Source organism: Equus asinus, chromosome 12 (genome assembly GCF_041296235.1).
Source record: "Equus asinus isolate D_3611 breed Donkey chromosome 12, EquAss-T2T_v2, whole genome shotgun sequence".
NCBI classification, from domain to species: Eukaryota; Metazoa; Chordata; class Mammalia; order Perissodactyla; family Equidae; genus Equus; species Equus asinus.
The window spans coordinates 22,950,489-22,970,214 of NC_091801.1; the positions used below are offsets into that span (position 1 = coordinate 22,950,489).

At 41.9% G+C, this 19,726-nt stretch overlaps 1 protein-coding gene across 21 annotated transcripts in view; it reads left to right on the plus strand.

Moving 5' to 3' along the window:
- ASPH (aspartate beta-hydroxylase) overlaps nt 1–19,726 on the plus strand; it is a 208,407-nt gene that overhangs the window by 129,953 nt on the left and 58,728 nt on the right. For all 21 annotated transcript variants that reach the window (XM_070481184.1, XM_070481187.1, XM_070481185.1 and 18 more), the window contains 3 exons: nt 2,791–2,876; nt 11,600–11,686; nt 18,396–18,546. In XM_070481184.1, coding sequence (XP_070337285.1) covers nt 2,791–2,876; nt 11,600–11,686; nt 18,396–18,546 — 324 coding nt within the window. The remainder of the gene's footprint in view (nt 1–2,790; nt 2,877–11,599; nt 11,687–18,395; nt 18,547–19,726) is intronic.

Here is a 19,726-nt window from a genome sequence, read left to right on the forward strand (position 1 = left end):
CGTGCTTACTGATAGAGCTGAATTGAAGGGTGAGGCTTGGATGAGCAGGAAGAATAGGTGTCTTAATTCTGAACTCCAGAATTAGATATTCCCACCCACGCTAGGTGGCGGGGAACAGCCCTGGGTCTCCCAAGTGCAACCCCTCCCTGTAGGATGAGTGATCAGCTCAGCGCAGGATGCATGCTCCTCGGAGGAAGAAAAGGAGTGCAAGTGAGCTACAGCACCTTGTCCCTTCCCCTAACTCAGTAATCAGAGAAGTCACACCACCTCCCCTGTGGGGAGAGGCAAGAGGCTAAGGGTTTCTAGGAAACCTCACTCCTTTTGGAAACCGTATGAGTGGGAAATAAGTGCCCCCTTCCTCCTGTGTGGACAAGAGAGGGGACTTGTCAAGAGACTGACCTTTTTGGAACCTCATCACCACATCTGTGAGGTTAAATTCCCTGTATCCAGGAGGTTGAGAGACTAGAAGGAGACTGGCACAGAGTGAGCGCTAAAAAAATAGTAGCGATTCTGCTCGGTCTTCATTTGCATAATTCCACATGTTCTTTCTTTGCCCTGTTTTACTGGCCTTTTCCAACGAAGTTTGTGATTTGCACAACCAGATGAGTATGGCTCCATCTTCTAAAATAGGGTAAATATGAGAAAGAATAGATCTGTGAGCAATAGTGAATTCCGTATCTTATCTACTGAGCTTGAGGTATCTGTGACATAAATTGTAGGCACTTTAGATTTATGATTTTTGTAACACATAGAAAATTAACTAGTTAATTTGTAGCTCAGTTGGAAAATTAACAGTTAAAGCTCTTTAGAGGGCTGAAGACTGGCACTAAGGAGCACAACATCCCAGGGATCAGCAGAGGACAGGAGCCACAAAGGAGATGGGGAGGAAATGGAGAGGCCAGAGAATAAGGAGGAAAACCAGGAAAGATGGCCATGCGGAAGTCAAGGAGAGGAGCATTTCAGGGAGGAGTGAGCTGTGTCAGCTGCTGCAAAGGGGGCAGGGAGGATGGGAAGAAAAGGCCCTGCAGAGGAGGCCGTAGGCATTATTAGCTCTCAGGTACAGACCAGTTAGTATATGCCAGGCACTGTGCTGTTTGCCCACATACGATATCAATTTAGTTCTCAAAAACAGTACATTCGTTTAACAGATTAGGGAAGTGGGAGTCAGAAAAGTTTAGTACCAGCTTTGGTCACAGATCCTGGACATGACAGAGCTGGGACTTAGACCTTGCCGTGACTCTTAACCACTGAGCTCCCCTTCCTTCCAGAACACTTGCTTTAGCCCATATGTGGGGTGAGGGAGGCAGGGCTCTGTGGGTCGAGAGAGAGCCAGGCTGAGGGGAGGGGAAGAGAGGATGGCAAGTGGAGGAGGGCAGGCTGAGGTTGGTCTTAGTTGATTGGTCTTAGTTGGTTGGTTGATCAGCTTTAAGACACAGAGATGTCAGCTGTATTAAATGCCAATAGGGGCTAAAAGCCAGAGAGAGAATGAGGAGACGTTCAGAGGAGAGGCAGAAGGCAAAGGGCAGGTGTGCGTGTGGAGGGGGGTAACCTTGGGAAGGAGAGACCCTCTTCCTTCGCTCATGACAGGATAGAGCAAAAGTAACTGAATGTGTAGGTTTAATGTCAGAACATTGAGAAAGTTCTCTCCTGACTGTGCTCATTTCTCTTGTCCCCCCTACTCCTCCCCCTGTCCACCACCAGTCCTCTTCTCTATCAGGAACATCTGACTTAGCCTTCCGGGGCCTGCCCTTGTCGCTCTCCTGAGTCCTCAGATGGGGTTATTTACTCTGGGCTTCCAGGGAGCACTTGATATCCATCCACTCCACGGGCTTCGCTGGGTGTCTACCAGCAGGACCCGCCCTCTCACCTGCTGCCTGTGACTTCATGCTAAGTAAGCATGAATCAAGTCAGTTGGCGTCTAAGACATGCTGCCACTCTGCAGGAGCTTATGGTTTGGAAAGGGACTAAAATAAGTGCACAAAAGATTATGGTAAAAGTCATATGGAAGAAGGACTAAACCATAAAAGAGAAATATGCAGGGTGCTGTGGACTTCAGTTCAGGTGGGGGGTTGGGAGGGAAGAGGAAGAGGGAAAACGGAGCACTTGAGTGAGTGATATGTGGGGAGACTTTATAAGGAGTGTGGTTTTGAGCTAGTTGTTGAAGGATGGGCATATTTTCAACTGACAAAGATAAGGAATAGGCCATTTTGTTTGGAGAAAGTAGCATCAGAAATGGCACAAAGCTTATTGGGGAACATGGGGAAATCCAGTTTGGCTAAAGTATGGAATACAGCTGGAATGGCAGGTCCAGGATTCAAAGGAAGAGGCTTGAGTGCTATGCTAAGAAATTCTGTTTACTTGACTTTTTTGAGAGTAGCTTCCCATTTTTATCTTCATCTGATTAGAAACATTGTAGATATATGCAAAAACTATTTTAAGCAGTCTTTTGGACTTAGCCGAGAAGTTGATCGTAAGAGTTTAGAATCGTACCTACCATTTTCACTCCAGAAACTGGGCCAGTATCTCTGAGAGTTTCAGGATACCAGCATCCATCCAGTTTCCCAAGAACACTTTTGGGGATAAGTGAGGGCTGCACTGTCTCCCTGTGGCTTGGCAGTTACTGACTGTGTCATAGTGGATGTGGGTAAGGAGGTCGGAAGGTGAGCTGGGAGTGTGCTGGCTCCTGTAGTTACAGGTTTGGGACCAACGCTAGGTTTCTCACTACTCATAAATGACTATTCTTAATAGCTGTTTCTCAATAAAAAAATAAAAACCTCTTTTTTCTTTCAGTTAAGAAAAAGAAGCCTAAACTATTAAATAAATTTGATAAGACTATTAAAGCTGAACTTGATGCTGCAGAAAAACTCCGTAAAAGGGTAGGTTGATATTTTTGTTTTGCGCAGAAAATGTGCAATGGTTTAGTTGTTAATTAAACTCAGGCGTTACTCTTGATTTGTTGAAAAAAAAAATGTGAGAGAAACAACCTTTGAATGGAGTGGATTTTTCCCCAGGCACATCAGCATTCCACGAGAAATGAATCAAATGAAAAGAATTGCAGCTGTAATGGCCAAATGGAAACAGAAGTTACCTTCAGGCCAGCTGACTTGGGAGTCAGCCCACTTCCATCACATTCTAGTCGTGTGGCTTTGGACAAATCACTTGGCCAGTCTGAGCCTCAGTATTCTTATTTAAAAAATGAGAGAAATAGGGCCGTCCCAGTGGTGCGGCGGTTAAATACACACGTTCTGCTTCGGCCGCCCGGGGTTCGCTGGTTCGGATCCCGGGTGCGGACATGGCACCGCTTGGCAAGCCATGCTGTGGTAGGTGTCCCACATGTAAAGTAGAGGAAGATGGGCACGGATGTTAGCTCAGGGCCAGGCTTCCTCAGCAAAAAGAGGAGGATTGGCAGCAGTTAGCTCAGGGCTGATCTTCCTCAAAAACAAAAAAGAAAAAAGAAAAAATTAGGCTAATAAGTACTCTTCCTGCTTCCTTCTTGGTTTTTCTAGAGATCAAATGAGACTTTTAAAAAAAACATCAACACTGTTAAGTACCATGCAAATGGAGGTTTTAATTTTATAGCACCTCGATGCAAAAAGAAAACACAAGTTAGTCCAATACTCTTAGAATATTTAATGTTAGGTGAAATGATGTTAGGTTTAACATTCTTCTCACTTGGGTTAACCTCATGCACCTCCATTTTTCAGAGTAACTGTTTTATGTTTTGCTTTGTCATTAGTAATATTGTCATTTGTTTCTAGATATTACAGTTTTTGAAAACAGTGAATTGACACTAAATTGAAGTTATTTGTTCTCTTAATTCAGTCATATCCCTCTAATTTTCAGGCCAAATACTTATGATACTGTATTTAATGACATCGTCACTCAGTCGTCTATTTGTTTTTCCTGGAAATTTCTTCTTCTCTACTCTGTCCTTGAATTTATACTTGGTGTAGTGCTCATTAGTTTTCCTGTAAGACGCTTTTTTTCAGTAGACATTGGCTGCAAAGAAAGGGACGAGGGGACTGTAAGTAAATCAGCAAAAACAGTAAGAACACCCACGTTAGGAACTGAAGTGGGACAGGAGTGTGCTTCCCACACATTTATTGGAAATGTCCCAGCGAGCATGAAGGCTTCTGTAACTATCATTAGACCAGGTTCCCAAGCCGAAGTTGGCTTATGCTCTTTACCAGCCAATAAAAATGTAATAACCCCAAAGAATATTGCAGCAAAGTCGTTGTTCACTAAATTAACCATATGGAATGATTTCTGAGTCTGCCTTGTTTAGCTCTATAAAATGAAGCCATCTACTAATGTAGGAAATTTGCATTTCTTAATAGAGACGAAGCCAAGATTTCTTTTTCTATCACCTGTTTGGCCTTCTCTACTTTCTCAGTACTAAATGCCATATATGAAAGTATGGGATGCCTATTTCACAGGCGACTTTTGGGATAAAGAACAAATGAACAGCTTTACAATAGAATTTTTATGTAATTTTATAATGAATAGTAAAGAAGGGCTCAGTTATCAAGGGGCACATAAGTTAGTGGGACATAAAAGTACTGGAACAATCCATGGGGTATTCTCTGATTCTTGCTTATTTGGAGAAATTATGATGCTTTCCTCAAGGAGCACCCTGAATCTATAACAGGGTAAATAATGGAGGAAGAAGTGGCCACAAAGGCAATTCTTGCTTCTGAAACAACAGGGATGTGAATTATTCCTGGAATCGTCAGCATAATTAAGTCTTTTAGGGTTTTTTTATAGCTGGCATTTTCAAGTGATGCAGCGGATGCACTGGAGTAGCTGAGGCCCATGCTGAGGCACACCTTTGGCAGAGGAGGTGCAGACTCGGTTCACATCCTAGCTTCAAGTACTATGCTATGTGAAAGTCTGAGGCTGCTTTATTTTTCCTTCAAAAATATATAGATCAGATCACATTTCAATCATTATTTTTAAAAAATAATGTTTATCATTTAAAACTCCTTCTTACCCTCAGAAAAAGGATTTGAAATTTTATACTGAAATGTTCATTTATTTGTTGGAATCATTTATTATTATTTTATTATAAGTGAAAAAAAGAGAGGAAGGAAAATTTAATAAAGCCAGAGTAATGTCGGCACAGGAAGGTTCACACCACGCAGACTCTGAACGGAGCTAGGCATGAAGTAACCTGTAGGCAGCACCAGGGGAGCAGCGTGTCACTGTAGGATGAATAGTGTCCATCAGAATAGCTGTTCTGCACCAAGTCCAGAGAGAAACGTCCCACTGTAGGTCTTCATAAAGGGTACTCTGATGGACTGCGGAACCTCCTCCCTCATGTCACACCAACAGATTCTGCAATACCTCTGCAGGGCTGTGTCCTAATGTCCTTCAGTGCAGCCACTGGCCTCATGCCAAAGCAGTGGGCCCAAGTCCATGTCTGTCCAGTGAACTGTCTTGGTCCTAGAATAAAATATAAGCTACGTGGAAGAACAGGTGATTTTCAGGCAATTCTTCACCAGCGTTGTATCTTGCAGTTGAGGTTTTTTAATAAGAATTGCACAATGGTGTTAGGGACTATATTCTCTAGTAATAACCTGGGAAGGGGAAATTCTTCCAGACTAAAGGCAAACACATTCACTTTGCCAGACAGCTGAGGGGAGAACAGGGCTGACAGTCCCTTAGGAAGGACACACAGCCTCTGTCTTAAGGGGATCCAAAGGATGCCTAAGACGGAGCCAAAATATTCCTGATGTTGATAGCCTTGATGGCCAACTAAGTAGGGAGTCTCAAGCAGGAACAAAATACTTTAGGCATTTTGTTATGAACTCTGCTATTCCTGTGTTTTAAATCTGGTAATGGTGCATTTAGCATAATTTTCACAAAAATAGCCTCAACATTTACAATTTAAGTTGCATAAGGCATGTGGTAGGCTGAAAATGGTCCCTCCCCCCACCCCCCCCCCCAAATATCCATGTCCTAATGCCTGTAAATGTTATGGTATTTGGAGAAAGGGTCTTTGCAGATATGATTAAGTTAAAGATCTTGAGACGGTGAGACTGTCCTCGGTTATCCAGTTGGGCCCTAAATGGAAAAACGTGTTTCCTTGGAAGAGTGAGACAAAGGGAAATTTGATACAGACAAAATAGGAGAAAGCACACGCGAGAGGAGAAGGCAATGTGTGTGTATAGAATTGGAGATTGAAGTGATGCATCCACAAGTCAAAAAATGCTGTCAGGAGGCAAGAAACAGGATTCGCCCCTAGAGCCACTGGAGGTAGCACAGCTCTGCTGACGTCTTGATTTCAGCCCGGTGAAACTGATTTCGGACTTTGTTCTCCAGAGCTGTGAAAGACTAGATTTCTGTTGGTTTAAGCCACCGAGTTTGTGGTAATTTGTTACAGCAGTCATAGGAAACTAACGCAGATTTTGGTACTGGGCAGTGGGGTGCTGCTCTAGCAAATATGGAAAAATTCAGAAAAGACTTTGGAATTGGGTAAGGAGTAGAGGCTGGAAGAATTTTGAGGTGCATGGTAGCAAAAGCCTGGATTGCCTTAAGCAGACTGTTGGTAGAAACATGGACATTAAGTCTGCTTCTGGTGAGGACTCAGGGGGAGTGAGCAGCACAGTAGAGAAAGCTTCTGTCATCTTAGAGAATGCGTATGTCATTATGAATGGAATGTTGATAGAGATATAGACATTAAAGGCACTTCTGGCAAGGGCCCAGAAGGAAGAACATGTTACTAAAGACTGGAGGAAAGGCAGTCCTTGTTGCAAGTATCAGAAAACTTACCTGAATTGTATCTTACAGTCGTGTGGAAAAAAAACTTGTAAGTGATGAACTTGGATATTCAGCAGGGAGATTTCCAAGCAATTTGATGAAAGTGTGTCCTGGTTTCTTTTTGCTGCTTATAGTAAAATATGAGGGGAAAGAGATAAGGAAGGAATGGTAAAGGGAAAAAAAAGACCAGAACATGATTATTTGGGTTTGCAAAAGATGCTAAAATTAGGAAATTCACTGTTAGGGAAGTGTGCTTTGGAAAGAGGCCAAGGACCGGGCTGGACATCCTTTTCCTGAAAAGATTATGTGACTCTTGGTTCCATTCAACCATCTCATCAGAAGCCAGGAATAGAGATGAGATTATCCTGGAAGGGTCTGTGGACATGACTCTCGTCTAATGGTGTGAATCCCTGTGATACACACGAGAGGCCCACAAAGTTTTTGAGAATATTACACCAGCAGAATTACTGCCACCTTGGACTGAAAGAGACAGAGGACAAACTGAAAGAAGGCTGACAGACTCCCAAAATTCTACAGGCAGAACACAGGCGGATAAAACTAATCAACTGAAAACCCGCACTATCCTTTTGACAGAAAGACAGTTCCAAGCACAGAGCCTTGGACCCAGAATCCAGAGACAAGGACACAATAGCCAGAGCCTGTGACCCAGAGGGCAGAGCCTCGGGGCACAGACCTTAAAACCTAATGGAATTTGCCTGCGTTCATTTTGAAATTGCTTGGAATCAGTGACTCCTTTCTTCCTTCCATTTTCTCCCTTTTGGAATAGAGATGTCTATGAATGTTATCCTATGCTTATTTCACCATTGTGTTTTAGAAGCAGATAACTTGTTTTCTAGTTTTACAAGTCCATAGAGGGAGAGGAATTTTACCCCAGAATGGATTATAACCAGAGTCTAATCCACTGGTGATTTAGAGGAATTGAATTAGGTGATGAGATTTGCCACTTTGGAGCTGATGAGATTTAGATGAGATTTTAAACTTGAGCTGATGATGTAATGTGTCCAGACTTTGGGGAATGTTAGAATGGGTGAATGTATTTTGCATGTGAGACAGATGTGAATCATTGGGGGCAGAAGGCAGACTCTGGTAGGCTAGAAAATGGCTTCCCCAGAAGATATCCATGTTCTAATCCCGGGACCTGTTAACTTTACCTTATTTGGGAAAAGAGCTTTTGCAGATGTGATTAAGAGAAGGATCTTATGCAGGACATAGTTTCCTGGATTATCCTGGTAGGCCCTGTAATAGTCAGGTTTTCCAGAGAAACAGAACAAATAGGATATTTAGAAGACATTTATTATAGTAATTCACTCACATGGTTATAGAAGCCAAAAAGTCCCACATTCTGCTATCTGCAAGCTGGGGAACCGGAAAAGCTGGTGGTGTCATTCAGTTTGAGTCTGCAGACCTGAGAATTGGGGCCAATGGTGTAAGTCTCTGTCTGAGTCTGGAAGTCTGAGAACCAGGAGTGCTGATGTCTGGGGGCAGGAGAAGATGGATGTTTCAACTCAAGCAAAGAGAGCATGTTTTCCTTTCCTCCTCCTTTTTGTCCTATTCAGGGCCTCTCTGGATTGGATGATGCCCCCTCACAATGTTGAGGATGATCTTGTTTATTTGGTCTCCTGATTCAAATGCTACTCTCTTCTGGAGACATCCTCAGGGACATACCTAGAAATAATGTTTTAACAACCATCTGGGCATCCCGTAACCCAGTTGAGTTTGACACAAAAATTAACCATCATAGGCCCCAAATGTGTCCTTGTGAGAAAGAGGCAGATGGAGATTTTATACAGACAGAAGAGAAGAAACATACACACAGGGGGGAAGGTGAGGTGAAGTTGGAGGCAGAGATTAGAGTGATGCAGCCACAAGCCAAGGAATGCTAATAGCCATCAGAAGCTGGAAGAGCCAAGGAAGAGATCCTCCCCTAAAGCCTGCAGAGGAAAGGCAGCCCTGCCGACACCTTGGTTTCAGCCCAGTGCAACTGACTGTGGACTTCTGATCTCCAGAACAGTGAAAGAATTCATTTCACTGGCTTTAAGCCACCAAGTTTGTGTTGAGTTGTTACGGCAGCCACAGGAAACTAAAACAGAGTAGTTAGAAGAAAGTCACACAGAAGAATATTTAACATGAAATCTTCATCCCTTAAAATCCTTAGCAGGAGAAATATAATAGTGGTTTTAAAAACAAACTGTTATCCAAAGTATACAAAGAACTCTTAAAATTCAACAATAAGAAAGCAAGCAACTTGATTAAAAAATGAGTCAAAGACCTTAACAGCAACCTCACCAAAGAAGATATACAGTTGGCACATAAGCATATGAAAAGATGCTCACATCATTTGTTATCAGGGAAATGCGATTAAAACAACAATGAGGTGCCACTGTATACCTGTTTGAATGGCCAAAATCTGGATCACTGATAACACCAAATGCTGACAAGGATATAGAGCAACAGGAACTCACACATTGGTGGTGGGAAGGCAAAATAGTCCAGCCACTTTGGAAGATAGTTTGGTGGTTTCTTATAAAACTAAACATACACTTACAATACAATCCAGAAATCCTGCTCCGTGGTATTTACCCAAAGGAGTTAAAAATTCATGTGCACACAAAAACCTGCGCATGAATGTTTATAGTAGCTTTATTCATAATTGCCAAAACTTGGAAGCAACCAAGGTGTCCTTCAGTAGGTGAGTGGATAATAAACTAATTCATCTAGACAATGAAATGTTATTCAGGACCATAAAGAAATGAGCTCTCAAGCCATGAAAAGACATGGAGGAACCTTAAGTGCATATTACCTGAAAAGAAGCCAATCTGAAAAGGCTACTTACTATATGATTCCAACTGTATGACATTCTGGAAAAAGCAAAACTATGGAGACAGTGAAAAGATCAGTGGTTGCCAAGGAGTGTAGGGTTCGGGGAGAGATGACTAGGCATAGTACAGAGGATTTTTAGGGCAGTGAAACTACTCTGTATGATATTATAACAGTCAGTGGTGCAGTCAGTACACATCTGTCAAAACCCATGGAATGTACACCACCAAGAGTGAACTCTCAGATAAACTACAGACTTTGGGTGATAACGATGTGTCAGTGGAGGTTCATCAGTTATAACAAATGTACCACCAGGGTGCAGGATGTTGATTATAGGAGAGGCTGTGCGTCTGTGGGAGTAGGAGTATGGGAAATCACTATACTTTCCTCTCAATTTTTCTGTGAACCTAAAACTGTTCTAAAACAATAAAGTCTTTAAAATCTTAACATTATGAGAGGGACAGCATGTTTTAAATAGCAATATAGTTATTTCTGACAATAAATATAACTTAGAGAATGTGTTCCTGGCACGATTCAAGTGCCCGTTCTTTTTGCATTAAACTGCCTGTCTGTCGGATAAGAGACTTATCTGGGACGGGTGCCCTTATCTTGTGCTGGCACACACATCCCATGCACACGCCGCAGTAATAATAATAACAATAATAGCTAACATTGTTCGATGCTTTCTGTGCTTTCTGTGTCTACAAGCACTGTATGTATATTACCAGATTTAACCTTCACAGCAACCCCATAAGGTAATCAAGTACCCTCATTATCCGCATTTTATAGATAAGACACCTAAGGCAGAGTCCTAAGTAACTTTCCAGAAGTCCTACACCTCCCAAGTGGCGGAGCCCAGACTCTGACCAGTCCATGGCTCCAGAGCCTGCACTCGTAACCACTGCATGCTGCATATATCTTCCACCAGCCCCTCAGCACCACTTATGAGCATGTGAGAGGGCACCTATAGGAATGATTACAAGGAACTTTCATATGGATACTGCCTGACTCCTCTCTGTTTAGTCAAGTCTTTCAGAAGTAGGTGTAAATAACAGTTGGGTACTGCTGTACTGTTTGCTTTGCACGGCCACATTTGTGAGGTAAACTTTGTTGTATGAAAACTCACTCAGTGAAGGTCAAAACATATAAACCACAGCGAGCTTGCATTTACATGTAGAAGGAAGGGATTTACCAGTTTATGGGGAGCTGAAGTGTCTGGGAAAGTTCAACTCAGAAAATCTGTCTCTATCCCATTCTTCCCAATATCCTTGACCTGCCGCCATCCATAGAAATCAGGAGGCATTTGTTTCACCCTGTGGAATGGCGTTGGATGGAGTGAGGTGAGGAGAGGTTTCCTCACCCACATGCCAAGACCCTCACCAAGCTTACCTGTTGTGTGTCCTCCATTTCTTTTCATGCAGTGGAGGTCAAAGACCTATCAAAGGTACTCGGCCCATCTTCTCAAGAGCCCATGTGAGCTTTGCGAGGAGTCACATGACACAGAGGCAGTGAGGCTCCCATCAACTAGATTAGTCAAATCAACTCTGAGGTTCAGAGGGTGACGGGTACCGTGGCCAGGTGGCCCTCTCATCCTGCGTGTTTATTCCCTACTGTTTTAACTTCAGACTTCTCACTGCAGACCCCAAGACATTCTGGCTGCCAGCAGTATTTTTCCCCAACTTAAAACCTGAATATTTTCTTTAAGAATGCGTGAAGGAACTGTACATATAGAGGGAAAATACAGTTTCTATAACAAAGTCTCATACTATACCATTTGTCAGGTTCTGTCTTTTAAAAACTAAAGTATATTTATGTTCATTTCTAGTTTTATATTTGGCATAATACAGTTAATTTTTTAAAAATCTTAGTTAAAACTGTCTTTAAATTCAGAATGGAGTCCAGGAAATTTTGACAAAATTACTTGGTGAATATTAAACAACCATGTTAAATAACGTTATATATTCGAATTTGTTGTATTTATGTGAATGCCTCTTCCTAACAGGGAAAAATTGAGGAAGCAGTGAATGCATTTGAAGAACTAGTTCGCAAATACCCGCAGAGTCCACGGGCAAGATACGGGAAGGCACAGGTATTCTAAACTCCTTCTACTTAGGAAACTGTTTGTGATGTCCTTGTGTTCTGTGTAATTGGATTTTTCACCTCCCACAATTTGCGTTTTCTTTTTCCTTTCTAACTTATAAACAGAATCAATTTTTCATGCATATGCATAAACTCAAGCAAGAAATACTGTTTTAAATAAGAAAATTAATTATTGCTATTGTGTACTGGTGAACTCAGTAACATTTTTCTGCTCCCCCTCCATATACCTTCTCTCTAGTTTCAAAAAGAAAATAAGAAATGATGCTTTTCTCATTGGTTTCCCATCACCCTCACGTCTCAGTCCAGTTAGACCCGTTACGTAGTTTTCACTTTAGGCTTCTCAGTGCTTTAAGAACCTCAGCTTTATAACTAGAGGTTGCAAGTATGCTTTGGAAAGACTTTTTAAAAATATAAAGTGGAATGTACTTTGTTTTCTCTATAGTTTCATTCGACTGACTTATTTCTTACCAGCTACCTTCTCCCCGTCTCCCACTCCCACCATCTCCTTTCTTATCTGCCTTCCTCCATCTTCCGGCTCCTCATTTCATGAAGCTTTTCCACATTCATTGATGGCTGCGTAAACCCCCCATGTGCCACATAGTGTTTTAGGCCCCGGGATTATCCTGATGAGCACTCTAGAGGTCTCTGTCCTTGTGGATCTTATATTACAGTGGAAGGTATTGTAAAGTTACTTCCTCAAAAATTGTTTGATGGAAAGCCACTGTATGCCAGGCTCTGTTCTAGGCGCTGCAGATGCAGCCATTTACAAAATGTGGAATTTTCATTGTAGTGGCGAAGACAACACGTGAGACAAAGAAGTAAAATATACACGCTTGTAGTGATGAGTGCTCAGGAGAACAAAGGCAAAGCAGAGTGCAGCCACAGGACGGGTGAGGGAGTGAGATGTTGGATGGGGTGGCAGGGAGAGGCCTCACCAACATGGTAACATTTGAGTAAAGCCCTGAGCGTCTTTATAAATAAATGTATATTTATAATATAAACAAATGTAATAATAATATAAATGTAATATAAATATATATCTTTATAAATAAATATATATTTAAAGAATATTATAAAGTGTTAACTATATGAGATCATCTTATGTAATAGTGTTTGCCATAAAGAAAGAAGGTGATGGAATAAAGAGCATCGCAGTAAGATTTTTGGCTGCAGGTAACGTGATGGAGAGCGCACAGCAGACAATGTTTTAGATAAGGTGATCAGGAGAGGCCTCTCTAGGGGTGACAAGGTTGTGGAAGGAGCTGTCCAGGCAGAGGTAACAACAGAGGCAAAGGCCGTGATGCCGGGAGACAATCGTGGCATGATAAGCTCAGGGACAGAAAGAAGGGCATGCAAGGGAGGGTGAAGTGGGACAAGTGAGGCCATGGCCTCACAGGTTATATTCTCCAGGCTGTGGGAAGCCGGTGGAGGGTTAGGCATGGGCGTGACTGTCTGTTTGTTTTTTATAAAGATTGCTTTGGTTGCTGGCTGGAGAATTGATTAGGGGGCAAAAGTAGAAACAAGAACAAAGGAGGCTGTTGCAAGTGTACTCGAGATGCAGTGGCTCAGACGCTGGTCATGGCTGTGGAGGTGAGGAAGTGGGCAGAGGGCGGAGCTTAAAGGACTCGCTGATGGATGAGATGGAAGGGTTAGAGAAAGAGAGGACTCCAGGGGACTCCTGGGTTTTAGTGAGGCCTGCTGAGGAGAGGATGAGTCTAGTTACTGACCAGGAAGACTGGCAGAGGAACAGGTTTGGGGAGGTGCAGAATCAGGAAGCTTCTAGTCCTTTTAAGTTTGTGATACCTAGTAGACACTCAGGTGAACGTGTCAAGTAGACCATTGGATTTATGGAGTCTGGAGCTCAGGCAAAAAGCCAGGGCTGACAAAGTTGTCAGCAGTCAAGCTCCTACAGCCCCACCTTGGGGGAGAGATGGTCAGCCTTGCTGGGAACAATAGATTCAGAGCTACAAAAATTTCCTAGACCAAGAAGAAACTGACAACACCCCTTGGGAGGGAGTCAATGCCATCACTTGTGTATGACACACAGGAACTAACACATCTTTAGATAAAACAGGTATGTTTTGCTCTGAACTAAAGTTGGCCACCATTCAAGATCCAGATGTTCAAATTCTTCCTATCTCCCCATTAAAAACTTAATAAATTGTTATTAATTAAATTTTAATAAATTAAGTTTGTGAAAAATTAATGCAAATAAGTTCCTCTTATCCATCATACAGAACAGGTTTAGCAGACAACCACTGTATCATTTTTGTAAATTAATTTGGTCAGTAATCCTCCAAAATTGCTAAATTGTATTGTTAGTAAGCAAGGGAGAATGTACTTGTTACCAAAAGACCATGCCTGTTCCCATAAGTGATGTACTTTGTCACTAGTATTGACAGTCATTTGATTAAGGAAAACATAGTAACTGGAGAGAATAGTGACTGATGCAAATACTAACTTAATTATGGCAAAATGTTTTGTGCCTTAGAATTTTTCTTTATATGTGATGTTAATTTGGGTACCAAAGTCTAAGGAAATGCAGTACTTTTGGCACATGGTGATTGCTGTAGTTCTGTCCTGGTTTAACAGTAGGAATTTGAGATTTAGGCCTCAGGCAATATTTTTTTATCTCTAAACTGTTATGCTTCAAGGTATTATTGATATTAATGTGGCATAAAGCAAACTTTAGGCATGCTAAATTAAATTTTAATAGAGTCATTTAAAGGAAATTTTAAATTCATAAGAGTTTTAAAAATAAAAATTCACCAGAAGATGGATTTTATAGGGAGGAATAAGTGATGGCTTTTTCATTCTTGGTTAGCAGATTAAATAATTACTTTGGAATATCCCACAAATTGAAACAATTTAGCAACATCTAGTTAAATATAAACTACAGTATCTATCATTTCTAAAGTAGCACCGACACTATCTTATTCTTTGGATCATTGTGAAAATCAATTTTGACAAAGTTCCCCCAATGTCAGACACAAAATCTTGAATTATAAACTCAATTCACACAACTACATAAACCATTAATGCCTCTGAGGCAGAAAATGACATATCTCCTAGGAAGGTTGGATGAGTGAATTAGTTTGAGTCAACAAAAGGCTGTGCGATGTTAACATCCTGTAGCAAATGTCCACTTTCAGCTGCAATCATTTTATCTACAGATGCTAAGCTGATAAAAATCAATGTGTACAGTTTTGATTTTCAAAGCAAACCCTATCAGTTTCATTCAAGAGATTTTAAAGAATTATGTGCCATTTTAATACCAATGTTTTTCCAATTCTAGAAGTTATAAAATGTTTATACTTCATTAAAATGGAAGACCTTGGGCTGGAAAGAGAGGAGGGCACAAGGCGTGTAGATTGTATCATCCTTCTCTCTTTTCAGGTTGAATTTAGTTAGATATTTATTCCTAGCTCTATAAAGAAGGATTACCATGGTGGGCATTTGTCCTTGCGGTAACCTTGAAGAGACCCTCCAGTTCCAGGGTCTAATTCTTAGCCTGAAGAGGCTACCAAATGAAGAGGCTGAACTAGATGGTTCAAAAGGCCTCTCTCCACTCCAGGACTCCATCATTCTTTGAAGTCATCTATGAATGATCATGTTCTGGGGAATTAACTCACCATAGCCAAACTCACAAGACACTGATGCCTAACCAGAAAAGCCAGCATGTGAATATAGAGAAGGCGACAGGGACAGGATGACCAGTATGGGTCATTGACTTGGACTTCCTCTTCTGGTAGATAAATCTGTTCTGGAGAACATTTACAGATTTGAACAGATAGTTGTGTGTTCTGAAGCTTTTTTCTGTCAAGCAAGGGTGAATTAGCCTTTGCAAATCTAGAGATTTTTTCAGTTTTCCTTTCTCATAAATCTGTCCACTTCTCTCTATCACCACTGCTTTGATTCTAGCCCTCATCATCCTGAGAAACTTACCTATTCAGTAGGTATTATCGAGTTATTTCTTGGAGGTGTTATTTTCTGAAAGCTCCCCATAGATATTTTATCAATTTGGACTGATTCTTAGTAGTTTTTGGGGTGTGGGAGGGATGGATCATTTTCTTACCCTGTCCTCAAATTGTAGAGTTATGCTTTATTTTGGTTCTGCAGGCATCTATATATTGACTGCAACACACACTTTATTTGAAAAAGGTAAACATGTTAAATAGGATATTCTGAGAAAAAAATCTTATATACTACTTTTAGCATCTAAGTGGCATTATTTTTCCTCCAATGGTAATCTCCAAATTGTAGTCTACTAAATCTGATGAGATTTTGATGACCATTTCACGCATTCTCCTCTCTCTTCCTGTCTCTGGTATTTCACTCCCCATTCTCATTCTCCAGCTAAGAGTCTTGCTTATTTCACTAAGTAAAGAGAAGTATTCAAAGAGCTTCCACGTGATCCCTCGACTGCTCTGATAATCTCCCTGCACCTGCTGCCATATGCTGCACCTTCCCTCCCGTTGGCTCACATGAGCGGTTCTGGTCCCCTTTCCCATCCCCTCTCACCTGCTGAAGGACATCCTTCTAATTTTTTGTCCTCTTCTGCATCATCAGATTTCCCCTCTCTGCTGAGTCTTTTGCATCAGCTTAGAGACATGCTTTAGGTTTCCCATTGTTAAAAACTCTCTCCCTTGTCTCCACATTCCTCTCCACGTACTGGCCCATTTCTCTGCTTCCCTCTACGGTGAAGCTCCTTGACAGAGTTGTCTGCACCTCCTTCCCTCCTGTTTTCTTTTGAACCTGCTCCATTCCATTATAGGCCCCCTGTAGTCCAAAGAAATGATCTTGCCAGGAACATCAGAGGGGCCACGTTGCCCAATCCAGTGGGATGTGCTCTCAGTTCTCATCTTGCCTAACCTGACGGCCACCTCTAACATGGTTGATTACTCCCTCTTGCTACCTTTTGTCACTTGGCCTCCAGAACACCACTTTTTTGTGATTTTTCTTCTCTCCTCCCTCCTTCTCTGTCCCTTTTTGCTGGTTCTCCCCTTTCTGACCTCTAATGGCCTTGAAACATTGAAGTTCCTTTGAATTCTGTTCTTGGACCCTCTTCTTTTCTCTGTCTACACTCACAACTGCTTCTAGCTTCCTAGCTTTAAATACCATCTCTATCCTTGACAACTCCCCAATGTATATCTCTAAATCTCAGTCTCTCTGAACCTCAGATTCATATATGCACCTTCCTGGCCGGTATCTCCACTTGGGTACCTAATAGGCATTGGGGTTTAATATGGCCAGAACTGAAGTCCTGATTCCATATGCCTGCAAATCTGCCTCTGCCCTTACTTCCCATTCTCAGGGAATGACAGTTCCACCTGGTAATTGTTAAGCCAAAAACCTTCAATTCATCCTTGACTTCTCTCTCTCCCTTTTTCTCATACCCTACATTCAGACCATCTGCAAATCTGTTGGCTCCGACCTTCAAAATATAGCTAGAATCCAACCACTTCTTAACACCTCCATTACTACTACCCTAGTCCAAACCATCATCACCGCGTGTGCGGATTCCTGCTGGAACATCCTAACTGGGCTCTCTGCGTCTCCCCTCAGGCCCTCAGGCTGTTCTCCATACCACTGCCAGTGTGATCCTTTTGACAGATAGCAGATCATGTTAAAAACCCTAGTTGTTGGGGGCCGGCCCGGTGGCGCAGTGGTTAAGTTCTCACATTCCGCTTTGGCGGTCCAGGGTTCGCCAGTTCAGATCCCAGGTGCGGACGTGGCACTGCTTGGCACGCCATGCTGTGGTAGGCATCCCACATATAAAGTAGAGGAAGATGGGCATGGATGTTAACTCAGAGCCAGTCTTCCTCAGCAAAAAGAGGAGGATTGGTGGCAGATGTTAGCTCAGGGCTAATCTTCCTCAAAAAAAATAAAATGAAAAACCAGGGTTCTTGCCATCTCGTGTGGAATTAGCGTGGCAGAATTGGCAATAACTTACTAGGTTCTTCATTCGCTGACACCCCCCCATCAGTCTCCTCCTTGCTCCCCTCCTGTATCAGTCTTTTCTCTATTCCTCACTATCCTCCAGGGCCCTTATTCTTGCTATTCTCTCTCCTTGGAACATTCTTCCCCCAGATATCCTCATGCCTCACTCCCTCACTTCTCTTGGGCCCTCCCCAATCATCCTGATTAAACTGGCACCCTCTCCACCTCCCCACTCCCAGCATCACTAAGCTTGCTTTGTTGTTATCCATAGCACTTATGATCACCAGACTTTCTCTCCTTCCAAAAATGAAGCAAAATGGGAAAGCGGATTTGTCTGTTTTGTTTAATTTGTCTGCCACATGTGTAGAACAGTGCCTGACTCCCAGAAAATAGTTGTTGAATGAATGAATGAACACAGGAATAAACTAATGAAAGAACAGGAACTATGGACTGGAGTCCTGTCTGTATAATGTTTTGTATAACATGATATAAATTTCCATTAGCCTTAGCATATATTAGTATTGCTTTATGACAGTCTTTCTCATCTATAGTTGAGTAGCTAACTTGTGTTCATATTATCAAAATAGCATTTGTGTTGCTTCCTTTGTTTATTTTTTTATCTCTTAATAAAGAGAAAATTTGAATCTGTCTTGAATTACTTTTAAAGCATGGCCAAAAGTTAACTCTTCATGAATATGTTGGTTGATTACAAATGGAGCTTGTCATGGGACATTTATCCAGTGTGGGGCTTCCTCCAGTGTGAAGATGACTTGGCTGAGAAGAGGAGGAGCAATGAGGTGTTGCGCAGGGCCATTGAGACCTACCAGGAGGTGGCCGCCCTGCCTGACGTCCCCGCAGACCTGATGAAGCTGAGTCTGAAGCGGAGGTCAGAAAGACAGCAGTTTCTAGGTAAAATGGAATAAGAGTTAATTCAACAGCAAATACTATCTTTTCATCTTAAAGAGGCTGAAGGCTGTGTATACTCTTAGGAGAGTTTAGTTACATGGAAGGAAACCTGAGTTTGTAATTAATTTCAGGTAACTTTCCCAAGTGTGTTTTACACTAAAATAGCAATCATAACCTTAATAATTACAAAGATGTAGAGTTTTACTGCCTTCCCCCACTACCTCCCATTTTAAAGATGAGGCAAATAGGATGTGGAGAGCTTGGATAATTTGCCTAAGGAATCATAGCTAATAAATTAATAGGTCTAGAATCAAAAACTCGTCCTGTCGTGCCAAATTCATTTCTCTCTTAACTACAAGGAACTGATTCCTGGACGTTAAAATTATCAGTGGAACAGTTTTATAGAGGAATATTAGGAGTTTCAGGTACTGAAAATCTTACCTGTAAGGTTTGATTCTATACCAAGGAAAATGATAGAAAAACAATTTTTAATCGCTAAGTAAATTTGCAAATGCTTTGAAAAGAGCAGCATAAAGCATCCTCTCTGACTGACCCAGGTTCCCAGTGCCAAAGGCAAGTGAGACTGGCTGTAACCTAACTTCATTATAACCAGGCCTGTATTTCTCTCCCACCTAACACGTCATCAGTAAACCAGGAGGGAAGAATCTAAGCCACGTGAAACTGCTCAAGATGGGTGCCCAGTTGGCTGGATAACATATTATGTGAACAAATTATCGGTGTCGCTAGGAGAAGCTCATATAAGAAATATTCAAGGCCAAATGACCCTTGTCTCAGTTTTCTGAGGGATGGAATTAAAGGTAGTTGTGTCACTTTGGTAAATGATCAAAATCTGTGATAGGAGTAGAACCCAAGTGATGATTAGAAACTGGAAGAAATGGCCTGTCAGACTGGTATTCATCAGGGCCCATCTAAGGGAAGCAAAACATGCAGCCCACATGCAGGGTGGAAAAGGCCAGGCTGGGCCTCAAGTGGGCACAAAATCCGTGTTACCAGTTGTCTTCTTGCCTCAGGCTCCACTATGGCTCTGGGAAACACTGTTTACTGATTCTGTCTTTAAAATTTGATATTTTGTCCGTCATGGGTTTTTTATATTAATTTTGGTCCTGATTGCTGAATTTTGGACCCTCCTAAACTTTGCACCACGTGTCTCACTTGTCTCACC